The 13,356-nt window shown below is 44.1% G+C and overlaps 1 protein-coding gene across 9 annotated transcripts in view; it reads right to left on the bottom strand.

The window, feature by feature from the left end:
* Positions 1–13,356, bottom strand: part of TJP1 (tight junction protein 1) — a 316,441-nt gene that overhangs the window by 239,708 nt on the left and 63,377 nt on the right. For all 9 annotated transcript variants that reach the window (XM_083586103.1, XM_083586110.1, XM_083586111.1 and 6 more), the window contains one exon: positions 10,493–10,625. In XM_083586103.1, coding sequence (XP_083442229.1) covers positions 10,493–10,625 — 133 coding nt within the window. The remainder of the gene's footprint in view (positions 1–10,492; positions 10,626–13,356) is intronic.

Below are 13,356 nucleotides of genomic sequence, written 5' to 3'. Positions count from 1 at the left end.
CGCTTGCATTGGAACAGTTATAACACCTGTCATTAATCAAAACGTTTTACTGATATGTTAATTGATATGTTTTAATGATTGACACATTGCTTTATGATGACTTTAAAATGTTACATTGTTCACTTAATCAAAGTGTTTTGATTGATATTGTAATGAAGTATTGATCTGCATTTTTCTTTTGCTGTGAGCTGCTGTGAGCATATTTATATGGAAACGCGGCATACAAATTTAAATAATAATAAATAATGGGCTTGAACTGAATAAAATGGATGGTGAACTGGGATACGCCAGGTCCAGCGTTCAAAACTCCCATTGTTCTAGGCACGTTTTGAGACAGGGAATTTCATTAGAGCAAGCAGTTTCTGAGATCTGGGTGCAATACTGTGCCTAAGATTTCAGATTAAAACTGCCAATGCTGGCGCTGAGGGCATGGGAGGAGAATTCCTCCCCACTGGACTTCCAAGAGATCACTGCAGCATCAGGCAAGCTGATAGATTCCACCTCTCAGCTGGCCTTACAGAAAGGCAGTGTGTTGCTCTCTGTGGCCTTGGATTGGCTGAAATAGGTTTGGTTTAAGTAGTGCATGTTAAAGTGTTATCTACCTCATCAAAACAAACGTTGGAGTAGGATCGCTGAAAGACATTGAAGTCTTAGGTTTGTGAACTGGACACTCAAGGTGGGTGTTTCTGCCATCAGTTGTATAGGCCTGTAATATGTGTTAATTGTGGTGCCAAAAATATATATTTATATGAAGGAAGAGGGGGTGTAGGGAGAATCCAGAGCTTGTCTGCAGAGTGGAAGGAAAGGAGGACCTTTTTCTGCCTCCCCACTTCTAGCCACTCACTAAAGACTGGAGAAGGGACCCTCTTAACAATATTAAGGGGGGTGGGCAGGTGAAACATGGCTTTGTTTTTTGCAGTCTTCAGATGAGGACTAGACCATGTGAGAAACAAACATAAGATTTTAGCTGCAGTTCATTCATTTTCAGCTTTGTATTCTTGCTATAAAAAAGCATGCCTAGACATTCTGTTTGTGGCGCCCATAACCCAGGCTTAAGGTGCCATTTAGCTCCTAGCTTTCATATCTCAGTTTCTAATACTGGATAGATCTGGATGCAAACAAAAATTCCAAACTGGAAATTGTATAAAAGCTTACACTGATATAGAGTAGAAAATCTTATCAAAACCTATTCCTGCAAAATTACACATAGCACGGCTGACTTCTGGGGATTGTTGGACAGAAATGGACAGGAGGGGATTACTACTTTTTAAAACAAACACTGTATGTAATATTTTTATTGTATTGCTTATTTACTTGTTAACTTGATAGCCTCCCCACAACCACAAAACAACCCACAAAACAAAGGCAGCAATTAAAATACAATATATAACAGTAGAAACCTATGAAAAACCTATGAAGAATGAAACAAACACAATTCAAAATCTATCATATGCCCAATAATAAATGCTGGAAATGTAAGGAAACTGAAGGTACTTTCTACCACCTTTGGTGGACGTGCCCAAGGATCAAGGCCTTCTGGGAAATGATCTATAATGAAATTAAGAAGGTCCTTAAGTGTACCTTCCATAAGAAACCAGAGGCCTTTCTCCTGGGCATGGTGGGCCAATTGGTGTCAAGGAAAGATAGGACGTTCTTTATGTATGCTACAACAGCAGCAAGAGTTCTCTTAGCAAAGTATTGGAAGACACAAGAACTACCCACGCTGGAAGAGTGGCAGACGAAGGCGATAGACTATATGGGACTGGCTGAGATGACTGGCAGAATCCGTGACCAAGGAAAAGAGACGGTGGAAGAAGATTGGAAGAAATTTAAAGTTTATCTTAAGAACTGTTGTAAAATTAATGAGTGCTAAAATGTCATGGGTAATGTAAAACAGAATTGCAGTGACAAATAATTGGGTAAGAGAAAAAGGATTAAAGAAAGTGAATTATAAGTAATTGAAATTAGGGGTTGCTGGAAAAGTTTAAAACAGGGATGCAGAAAAGGGAGGTATGGGGAAGTCATTGAAATAAGGTTTAAGAAAAAGAGGTTATGAAATTATATGTGTTTATATGTTTGTTTGTTTGTTTATGTATTGTCTTGTATTGTGTTTTAATATATGTTGGAAAATTAATAAAAAATTATTTTTTAAAAAAAGAAACAAACACAATTCAAACACTAGTTTTCCAAACTACGAGGGTCAGACTGAAGGGGGAAAGCCATTTAATTATTTGATTATTAAGTCATAATAATTTAAAAGGCCCAGGAAAAGACTCAAAGCAAAGATAAAAACTTGGATGGGAAACTTCTTATGAAATAGAGGCTGTCATAGAGCCATCTCCCTTCAATAAAAATATCCCCTAGTTCAGCAGCCCATTATGGGATGCATGGCATAAGCCACACAGGCTGCTGTTTGTTTCATTTGCCTGTTTTTTCCACGGCTGATTTTAATTACAGCTACAGCAGCCCCTGTGGGTTGGGGATCATGCACTGGCAAAGAAGAAGAAGGGGGGGAAGGAGGTGATTCTTCAGGGCACATTCTAAATTTAAATAGCATCCTACTGAGAGATTAGACACAGACATAAGGTTGTCATCACATGCCTTCAAGAAAAGTTAATACGAAAAACGGCCTTAAAACACAAATCAAAAGAAGAGCCCTGTGCTGCAATGGCAAAGGAGTGAAACTCATAATTCTGGAAGCAACAAAGCATAATACATGGGTAGACCAACTAAGGTCCGGGGCCCAGATCTGGCCCAATCACCTTCTAAATTTGGCCGGCGCATGGTCTGGGAATCAGCGTATTTTTACATGAGTAGAATGTGCCCTTTTATTTAAAATGTACCTCTGGGTTATTTGTGGGGCATAGGAATTTGTTCAAACCCCCCCCCCAATATAGTCTGGCTCCCCACATGGTCTGAAGGACAGTGGACCGGCCCACGGCTGAAAAAGGTTGCTGACCCGTGTCATAATACATGCAGGGGCATCTGCATCCTGGGTGAGGTTCCACAGTTCCTGACTGCAGCAGAACAATTAGCACAAGTGAGAATGACAGAGTTCTTTCATTAACTGGGCAACAATCACAAAAGTAGCCTTGCTCTTGAGCTCCTTAATTAAGATTGTAGTGGTCACTTTTGCACAAAGGGGTCCTTCTGGAGCCACATAAACAAACCCATTGCATGCACTATAGGATTGCTCTGAATGTGAGCTATGGGTTTTGTTTTGTTTTTAATATTGTTATAGGTTTGGGTTCCTTCCTGAGCATAGGATGGAGGGAGTCACAATTTTTACACTCTAGTAAAACTTGCTTTTCCATTTGGGTTCCAGGCAAACTCATAAGTCCAGAACAAACTAAGACATGCTTCTGTGAGTCTCCAGCTTCCAGCATCTGCAAAAACTCACACAACTCACCTACACAGCCTCCCTTGGCTGGTTGTTCTCCATCTAAGGATGTTGTGGCGTACTGCCAGGTGAGGTGAGAAAGGGCCCACCCACTTGTCCCTACGGATATGGTAAATAGCAGTACTTTACTGCTGCACGGTAACAACATGTTGCAATGTGATTCTCTTCCACGAAGACTGAATTTTAACAGGGAGAAATGTAAAGTATTGCACTTGGGCAAAAAAAATGAGAGGCACAAATACAAGATGGGTGACACCTGGCTTGAGAGCAGTACAGGTGAAAAGGATCTAGGAGTCTTGGTTGACCACAAACTTGACATGAGACAACAGTGATCTGCCACATTGGAACCCCAGCTCAAGAACCCGCCTTATCACCGCAAGACTTCAGGAGCATCAGCAGTGATGGGCTTGTGCCCGGCCTCTCGTGGCCTCTGACAACATGTGGTTTGGGCAGAAACAGATACAGAAGCTGAGAGTTTTTCCCTTGAGTTTAGCTGGACTTCAGGCAGTCAGGGAAGGATCACGGGGCATGTGGTCTGAGCAGTTGTTTTCTCTGGGAATCAGATGTGGGGTCTGTAGTTGTGTTGCCTATTGTAGGAATGATTTCCCCTCCCCAGATCCTCCATTTCCACATTTGTAAATAAAAGAGATATTACAAAGATACTGGACGTCTCCAGGGTTCTCTCACCTAAAGCAACCTGACCCTGAAATGCCTCACTGCTTGGGGAAGCGGGTTGCTGATGCCATTTGCTAACCAACGTATCTTCCCTGTGAGCCCTTGCTGAGGAGAAGAGGAGCAATGTGGGTGGAAATCTACAAGGGAAGAATGTTAGGCCTATGTGCTAGCCTATGAGAGCTCCCATTTTCTAACCAAGAGCTCTGTGAAAACCTAAAGCTTACCACACTCTGAGCAGCCAAGGGCCCAATAAAACTCATCACATCTCTATCTGTCACTTCCCAGCAACAGGAAAGCAAATTGGAGCAGAAGTCTCCAGCAAGAGACCAAAGCCCTTAATTAAATCAGATTCATAAGCACAATCAGCGGCAGATGGTGCTGAAAATAGATTGCGCAGGTTTATCATTTACAATAACATTTTTGTACATGCAGTTGTCAAGGTAAAAAGCTCCTCTTTCTCCCTTTCTAACAGTAAAATGCTATTTTTAGGCTTTTAGAATGTACCACTGAATCCTAATTAACAGCAAAGTACCAAACACTTGTAGTTAAAACTTACAGATAATTAAAATTTGCAGATTAAGAGGGAAAGTGAGCATGTCTCTTGTCGTTTAAGGTTTTTTTAAACCTTTTAATTCTGAGCCACTTTCTGCTTGGCTTTGATCTTATTTATGTATCTCTTCCCAAAGGACTGGAGGCCAATGTTTCTCACTGCTACGATGCTTAAACACACAATTCTATGCATTAGGTTAGATTGGTTTTTATTAAATGAACCCTGATTTTCAGGGCTGTTCTTTCCCTTGCCTATGAACAGACACACAAAAAATCAGTTACCTTCCCCAAGATCTCCACTGTGCCCATATCACTCACTTCTCCTTCAGATCCTCTGCATGCCAAGGAGGAGGTCTTGCGCTCTCTCTCTGAACTTTGCCATATCAGTTTCTGCTCCCTTGACCAGCTGATGCGAAGGAAGGGCCGTGGCTCCATGGCAGAGCAACTGCTTTGAATGCAGAAGGTCCCAGGTTCAAGTCACAGTGGGACTGAGAAAGTTCCCTTCCTGAAACCCCAGAGAGCTGCTGCCAGTCAGGGCAGACAATGCTGGCTAGATGGACCAACGGTCTGAGTTGGTGTAAGGCAGCTTCTATATGAAGCTGGATGAAATGTGTGGACCAGCAGACGATTAGGCGATGCTCTAGTAGAACCTTTCTCTGACACGGCGTTCTCTAGATGTTTGGGGCTACAAAGCTGGGCTGGCTGGGAAGAGGCTGATGGAAATCCAAAACATATGGAGGGCACCAAGTTGGGGAAGGCTGCCTATGGGCCTCAGACATGCTTGAGGACACCTTCAGCCTGAATTTTAAGAAGTGCTTTAGATGGTTTAAATGTTTTTAGATGTTTTTTTTTAAAAATAAAGAAGTACTTAAAAATTGATTTTAAACTGTACTGTTTAAACATTTTGCTGCTGGGGTTTCTTTGGGAGGAATGGTGGGATAAATTTTTTAGTGATAATGATAGTAATGATAATAATATGTTTTATTATTTGTACCCCACCCATCTGACTGGGTTTCCTCAGTCACTCTGGGCAGCTCCAAATAGAATATTAAACACAATAAAACATCAAACATTAAAAACTTCCCTAAACAGGGCTGCCTTCAGATGTCTTATAAAAGTCAGATAGTTGTTTATTTCCTTGACATCTGATGGGAGGGCATTCCACAGGGCAGGCACCACCACCCAGAAGGGCATCTGCCTGGTTCCCTGTAGCTTCACTTCTCGCAGTGAGGAAACCACCAGAAGGCCCTCAGAGCTGGACCTCAGTGTCCGGGCTGAATAATGGGGGTGGAGATGCTCCTTCAGGTATACTGGGCTGAGGCCGTTTAGGGCTTTCAAGGTCAGCACCAACACTTTGAATTGTGCTGGGAAACGTGCTGGGAGCCAATATAGGTCTTTCAGGACCCGTGTTATGTGGTCCTGGTGGCCACCCCCAGTCACCAGTCTAGCTGCCACATTCTGCATTAGTTGTAGTTTCTGGGTCTGTAGTTTCAAAGGTAGCCCCACGTAAAGCGCATTGCAGTAGTCCAAGCAGGAGATAACTAGAGCATGCACCACTCTGGCGAGACAGTCTGCGGGCAGGTAGGGTCGCAGCCTCTGTACCTAGACACAGAATTGATCTGCATGGACAGCTGTGAGTCCAAAATGAGCCCAAGGCTGCACACCTGGTGTTTCAGGGGCAAGGTAACCTCATTCAGAACCTCATTCAGAACCCCACACCTGCCTGCCTCCTGTCCTCCAGAAACAGAACTTCTGTCTTGCTGGGATTCAACCTCAATCCATTGACCACCATCCAACCTCCAACTGCCTCCAGACACTTAAACAAGACATTCACTGCCTTCACTGGTTCCAATTGAAATGAAAGATAGATCTAGGCATCACCAGTTGATAACGGTGCGTCCGTGTTCGATCAACTTTGCTGAAGCCTCCCCAGGTTTTGGTCGTCCTCTCCCCAAAAAAGCTCAACAACTGTTTGCACTTGAAAACAGACTAACTGAATTCACACATTCCAAAATGTTACATGAACCAAAAACCAGTCATTCTTTGAAATTCACACTTCTCCAAATTTTGCAGTTCTGTTTTCCAGTCAGGTAATGTGAACAAAAATGTATATACCAGGATAAAGTGTGCATATAAATGCAGACATTTATTAAAATAATACACAAATGTGCATTACATGAGGGGAAATTGCTTTGCAAAATGTATACAACAGGAAAATTTGCATGCAAAAACTTGTATACTGGGAGAAACTTGCACTAAAATGCCAGTGTTTTTTCATTTTAGTTTTTTTTAAATCTGATGTGGAAATGTGGAGAATTGAACTGGAAACTGAAAAAATGAAAAACTGAGAAAAACTGAAATTGACATATTAACTAACTAAACTCAATGTATGAAATTATGAGGCACCAAAATTGATAAATTCACCCATCCCTAATAACACAATTATCTGTCACTCTAAAGAACAGATGTTAGCTGCAGCTAGGATTTCAATAGCCCAGCAATGGAAAACCTTGGGGAAAAGTCTACATTTATCTGTAAGAACTTACAGACTTTGGCTGCTGAAGGAAAAATAACAGCTAAACTGTGTGTCTCCAAAGTGATGAAGGATCCAGAATGCTTTTATGTCATCTGGTGGTGTTTTATTTCCCACGTGTTGGACTTAGATGCTCAACATTCACCATCCATCCACACAAGCTTGGGAAATATTTCTTTCTCTTGTTATTTATTGTTTGCTTGCTTTGTATATGGAACACCCTGCTATTGCACATTTCAGTTGTACGTAATGGCTATTATGTGACAATAATAATTTTTTAAAGGAGGTCAACCAAGATGGCCAAGAGCCTGGAAACCAAGACTTATGAGGAGTGGTTGAAGGAGCTGGGTATGTTTAGCCTGGGAAAGAGAGGAATGAGAGGAGATATGATAGCCACCTGCAAATATCTGTCACATGGAAGATGGCGCAAGCTTGTTTTCTCCCACTCTGGAGGGTAGGACTCAAATCAATGGCTTCAAGTTGCAAGAAAGGAGACTAAACATATGGAAAAACTTTCTGACAGGAAGAGCGGTTCGACAGTGGAACAGTCACCCTTGGGAGGTGGTGGATGCTCCTTCATGGGAGGTTTTTAAGCAGAGGTTGGATGGCCATCTGCCATGGGTGCTTTACCTGAGATTCCTGGATCGCAGGGAGTTGGACTAGATGCCCCTTGGGTCCCTTACAGCTCTACAATTCTATGATCCTTTACCCAGTAAGCTTCCTGGCAGAGTGGGGATTTGAACGTGGGGTCCTCCAGTCCACCAGACCACACTTGGTTGAGGACCCTAACACATGAGTAAGCACTGTATGAGGGTCAGAAATAATGGGCCATATTTACAGGTTTAGATTCTAAAGGTGAAGAGAGAGACACACTGAGGAGGAAATGAATGGTTAGGGAAAGGGAAGGAACTTCTCTTGGGTTGAGGCAGGGTGAGCAGAGGTGCCTTAAGAAGAGAGCTGGATGTCAGGTGGAAGGATGCTCCACTGACAGGGAGCTGGAAAAGAGAGAGGTACCAGAAAATGATGACCACCCCTGGGGAACAGGACCACTAGCATGTGTGTGGCTGTTGAGAAGAAAGGTGGGAAAGGAGACAGTCTCTTTGCAGACTAGAAGGATTTCAAATACAGAAGCAGTCCTAGGGATGCTCTACATGTTAAGTTTTCTAGCCGTAGAGATTAACACCAAACGTCTGCTCCATCCCACAAAAAACTCCTAGAACAAAATCTCACATTCCTCAGGTAAAGGACACCAGGAGACATCAAGCAAACAAAAATTGTCCAAGAGAAATGAAAATCAGATCCAATGCCTCCTCACTTATCTACATTTAAGTGTTTCTTTCCTGGCTCCCTTTAAACTTTAATGTCTTCTACATGGATAGCTCACATATGATTCTCAGGTCTTTGGATTCCAGTTCAGTATTGAAATAGACTGTCTTTACCCCTGGACAACCTCTTACCACTGAGATTGAGGACCAAACTACATGTTACGTGTGTGTGTGTGTGTGTGTGTGTGTGTGTGTGTGTGTGTGTATTAGCATGCACATAATTTTGCAGCTGAAAATTGCCTCTGATGACATATAGTTTGGCCCTTGCCTGCTCTTGTATCATCCTAGTTTGTTCTGTGGAATAAACTAGACAAGATGAGTGATATCTGAGATTGGAACCCCCATCTGAAAGAAAATGAGTCAAATAGGGTCAGAAAGAGGTTTGGATCAAGACTGTTGAAATGGGTGAAAGTTTTTTTGTTTTTGTTTTAACCTGTTGCCCCTGTTTTCCCAGTGAAAATTGTGTTTCCCCCAAGCTGCTCTTTGCCTTCCGTAGGATTTTCCCATGCTCTGGGCCATTACCTAAACTTGTATCTGAATGATGTATTGCAGAGGTCTTTGGTCCCTGAGTCAGTTGCTGGGGTTAAACCTAGAGCATGAAGAGCCTCCTGGATCAGGCCCATGGCCCACGTGGTCCAGCAGCCTGTTCCCACAGTGGTCAGCCAGGGATGCCCCAAGCAGCACGCTCCCCTCCTGCTATTTAGAAACATTACTGCCTGATAGTGGAGGTAGAAAGTGGCCATCCTGGCTAGTAGCCACTGCTAGGCTTCTCCTCCATGAATTTGTCCCATCCTTAGATAAAGCCATCACAGCCCCCAAAGGGAGCAAGTTCCAGAGTTCAGCTACATGCTGCGTGAAGAAGTCATTTCTTTTATCTGTCCTGCATCTTCCAACATTTACCTTTTTTGGATGTCTACGAGTTCAAGTATTAGGAGCAAAGAAGAAAAACCTCTCTCTATTCACTTTCTCTACCCCATACATAATATAATACATTTTATTTTATTCATTACATTTCTACACCACACTTCATCCAAGGATCACAGGTCACCTCTTACTTGCCTCTAAACTGAAAAGGAAGCTCCATTTTCACACTTAGAAAACTTCAGCAGAGAAAAATAACAAATATATATTTGCTGCTAACTTTGGCTATGTGATGTTAAGCATGTGCATTCCAAATCAAAACAAACTTTTCTGATGAAATTGACTGCAATGATAGCCAACAGGCATTATTAAAATATTTGTGACCAAACTGAGTATTTTTCTGCTGAGTATAATGTCTAGGCATGTCACTGTAACCTAAAGGGTTGTTAATTTTTGCTAATTAACAACCACAAAGTTTCAGGAAAAAGCCCGCTATCTCTTTCTTTCAATGCTTGTGAAGAGCATTGAAGCAAATGTTATTTCAGTTATAACGGTCACTGTGTTTCATAGGAACCAAAACATAATTTGCAAATTGTGTATCAGTAAGCAATTATACAGCATTGTCCAAAGATGTCAGAGAACTCCAACTCAGATGGGGAGCTCCGCCTGAGCAGGTGCTTTTTTGCCTCAGTGGAGCAAGAAGCAACATCCTGCATGCAGCTCTGGCAAAGGAGGAGCCAATAGTGCTTCTAGATTTCATCACTTCAGATCGCTGCAAGGAGGTACCCAATGAGTGAATGCTTTTATATGTAACTGTATGTATGCCAGTCATATATTTTTCTCCCACAGAGCAGCAATTAGTCATGTGGCTCCCCCTTCCTGAAGTCTAGAGTGGTACAGTCCAGAAACAGTTTCAGCTTCTCATCTGCTGTTTGCATGAACCTAGAGAGGTCTGCTCTGGGAGGCTGGGACTTTTCACAGGCACATTCACCAAGCGTAATGCACAACCAGCCACTGATTTAACCATATGGATAGATATATGCTGTGAATGAATGAAAAGGAGGTGAAAACCTTTTTCATATTGTCTGATTAAGGGGAGATTCTCAGGAACATCAAGCAAAAGGAAGGTAGGACAAATCATGTACTTACATTGAACTCACAGAAATCAAGGCTATCGAGGCTTTTGCTTCTATGTATTCTCCCTTTTATTCTTCTTAGAGAAGGCTTTCCTTGGCTTATACTACAATTAGAGCCAGTGGGATTTTCAGAGGATGGCGTTACCCTGTTGGAGAGAAATGACAGCATTTTCAAAAGGAAGAAACCCTGTTCTAACACCACACAGGCCTAAATCCTTTGTCCTCATACCCTGTACTAACCAAGCCTAGGTACATTTTCTGAACTTGTTTTCTGCTGCTGCTAAGCAGAACCTTTTTCTGTCCAATGACCACGCTTTGTCATGGGCAGCGTTCCAGGGTCTGCAGAACAGAGGTGGCCACTGCCAGAGGCCAAAGTAGGTGTGGTCAGAAGCAAAAGCAGGCAGAGCAGTGAGTTGGACTTCCATCTTTGGGCAGTGGGCTCTATTTCAGCCAGGCAAAACCAGGGTGTTCCTATGTCTAGTCCTGTTACATGGGATCAATTCCAATCTGTTACCTCCAAGAATGTGGACAGGCTGCTTGGACAAGTGAAACCGACCACCTGTCTCCTTGATCCTTGCCCATCCTGGCTGATAAAAGCAAGCCGGGAAGGGCTGGGCGATGGGCTCTGCGGGGTGGTGAATGCTTCCCTCTGTGAGGGAGCCTTCCCAGACCCGCTGAAAGAGGCGGTCATTAAACCGCTTCTTAAAAAAACATCTTTGGACCCAGCCAATTTGGCCAACTATCGCCCAGTCTCAAATTTACCATTCTTGGGCAAGGTGATTGAGCGGGTGGTTGCCAAACAACTCCAAGCACGCCTGGAGGATGCGGACCATTTGGATCCCTTCCAATTGGGATTCAGGCCTCACCATGGGACTGAAACTGCCTTGGTCGCGCTGGTTGATGATCTCCGGCGGGCTAGGGACAAAGGTGAGAGCTGTTTCCTAGTTCAGCTGGATCTCTCAGCGGCCTTTGACACCATCAACCATAACATCCTTCTGGACCATCTAGAGGGGCTGGGAGCTGGGGGCACTGTTATACGGTGGTTCCGCTCCTTTCTCCTGGGCCGTGTCCAGAAAGTGGTGGTGGGGGATGAGTGTTCAGACCCCATGGCTCTCACTTGTGGGGTGCCTCAGGGTTCCGTCCTCTCCCCCATGCTTTTTAATATCTATATGAAGCCGCTGGGAGAGGTCATCAGGGGGTTTGGGCTGGGTGTTCATCAGTATGAGGATGACACTCAGCTCTACCTCTCTTTTAATCAGAACCAGTGAAGGCAGTGAAGGTCCTGTGTGTCTGGAGACGGCTGGAGGATGGCTGGTGGCTAACAGATTGAGGCTGAATCCTGACAAGACAGAAATACTGTTTTTGAGGGAGGTGGTGGGCAGGTGTGGGGGACTGCTAGAGTCCTGTGTAGTCAAGTTGTGTGGGATCAGTTCCAATCTGTTACCTCTGAGGATGTGGACAGGCTGCTTGGACGAGTGAAACCAACCACCTGTCTCCTTGATCCTTGGGGCACTGTCATACAGTGCTTCTGCTCCTTCCTCCTGGGCCATGTCTAGAATTGGTGGTGGGGGATGAGTGTTCAGACCCCATGGCTCTCACTTGTGGGGTGCCTCAGGGTTCCGTCCTCTCCCCCATGCTTTTTAATATCTATATGAAGCCGCTGGGAGAGGTCATCAGGGGGTTTGGGCTGGGTGTTCATCAGTATGCAGATGATACCTAGCTCTCCTTTAAATCAGAACCAGTGAAGGCGGTGAAGGTCCTGTGTGAGTGCCTGGAGGCTGTTGGAGGATGGATGGCGGCTAACAGATTGAGGTTGAATCCTGACAAGACAAAAGTACTGTTTTTGGGGGACAGGGGGCGGGTGGGTGTGGGGGATTCCCTGGTCCTGAATGGGGTAACTGTGCCCCTGAAGGACCAGGTGCGCAGCCTGGGAGTCATTTTGGACTCACAGCTGTCCATGGAGGCACAGGTCAATTCTGTGTCCAGGGCAGCTGTCTACCAGCTCCATCTGGTACACTGGCTGAGACCCTACCTGCCTGTGCATTGTCTCGCCAGAGTGGTGCATGCTCTAGTTATCTCCCACTTGGACTACTGCAATGCGCTCTATGTGGGGCTACCTTTGAAGGTGACCCTGAAACTACAACTAATCCAGAATGCGGCAGCTAGACTGGTGACTCGGAGCGGCCGCTTAGACCACATAACACTGGTCCTGAAAGACCTACATTGGCTCCCAGTACATTTCCAAGCACAATTCAAAGTGTTGGTGCTGACCTTGAAAGCCCTAAACGGCCTCAGCCCAGTATACCTGAAGGAGCGTCTCCACCCCCAGCATTCAGCCCGGGCACTGAGGTCCAGCTCCGAGGGCCTTCTGGCAGTTTCCTCACTGCGAGAAGTGAAGCTACAGGGAACCAGGCAGAGGGCCTTCTCAGTAGTGGTGCCCGTCCTGTGGAATGCCCTCCCGTCAGATGTCAAGGAAATAAACAACTATCTGACTTTTAGAAGACATCTGAAGGCAGCCCTTCCCTGTTTAGGGAAGTTTTTAATGTTTGATGTTTTATCACATTTTTAATATTCTGTTGGGTACCACCCAGAGTGGCTGGGGAGGCCCAGCCAGATGGGTGGCGTATAAATTAATAATAATAATAATAATAATAATAATAATAATAATAATAATAATAATAGCTGGTAAGGCCAAAGCCCTTTCTGTGACTGATTCCACAGAGACTGACTGCCAGAGACAGCAGACAAGAGGTTAGAGAGGATGACTTAATATAAGGCAATTTCATAAGTTTCAATGAAGGCTTTTGACTCTCAAAGAGAAAAAATCATGGAGGACAGGGTTATGAATGGCTAGTAGCCATGACAGCTGCATGCTAC

This window comes from Podarcis filfolensis (genome assembly GCF_964270895.1).
Source record: "Podarcis filfolensis genome assembly, chromosome: 14".
In the NCBI taxonomy this organism is placed as follows: Eukaryota; Metazoa; Chordata; class Lepidosauria; order Squamata; family Lacertidae; genus Podarcis; species Podarcis filfolensis.
Note: the sequence above shows the minus strand (reverse complement) of the source record. Positions and strands in the feature narration are given on the sequence as shown.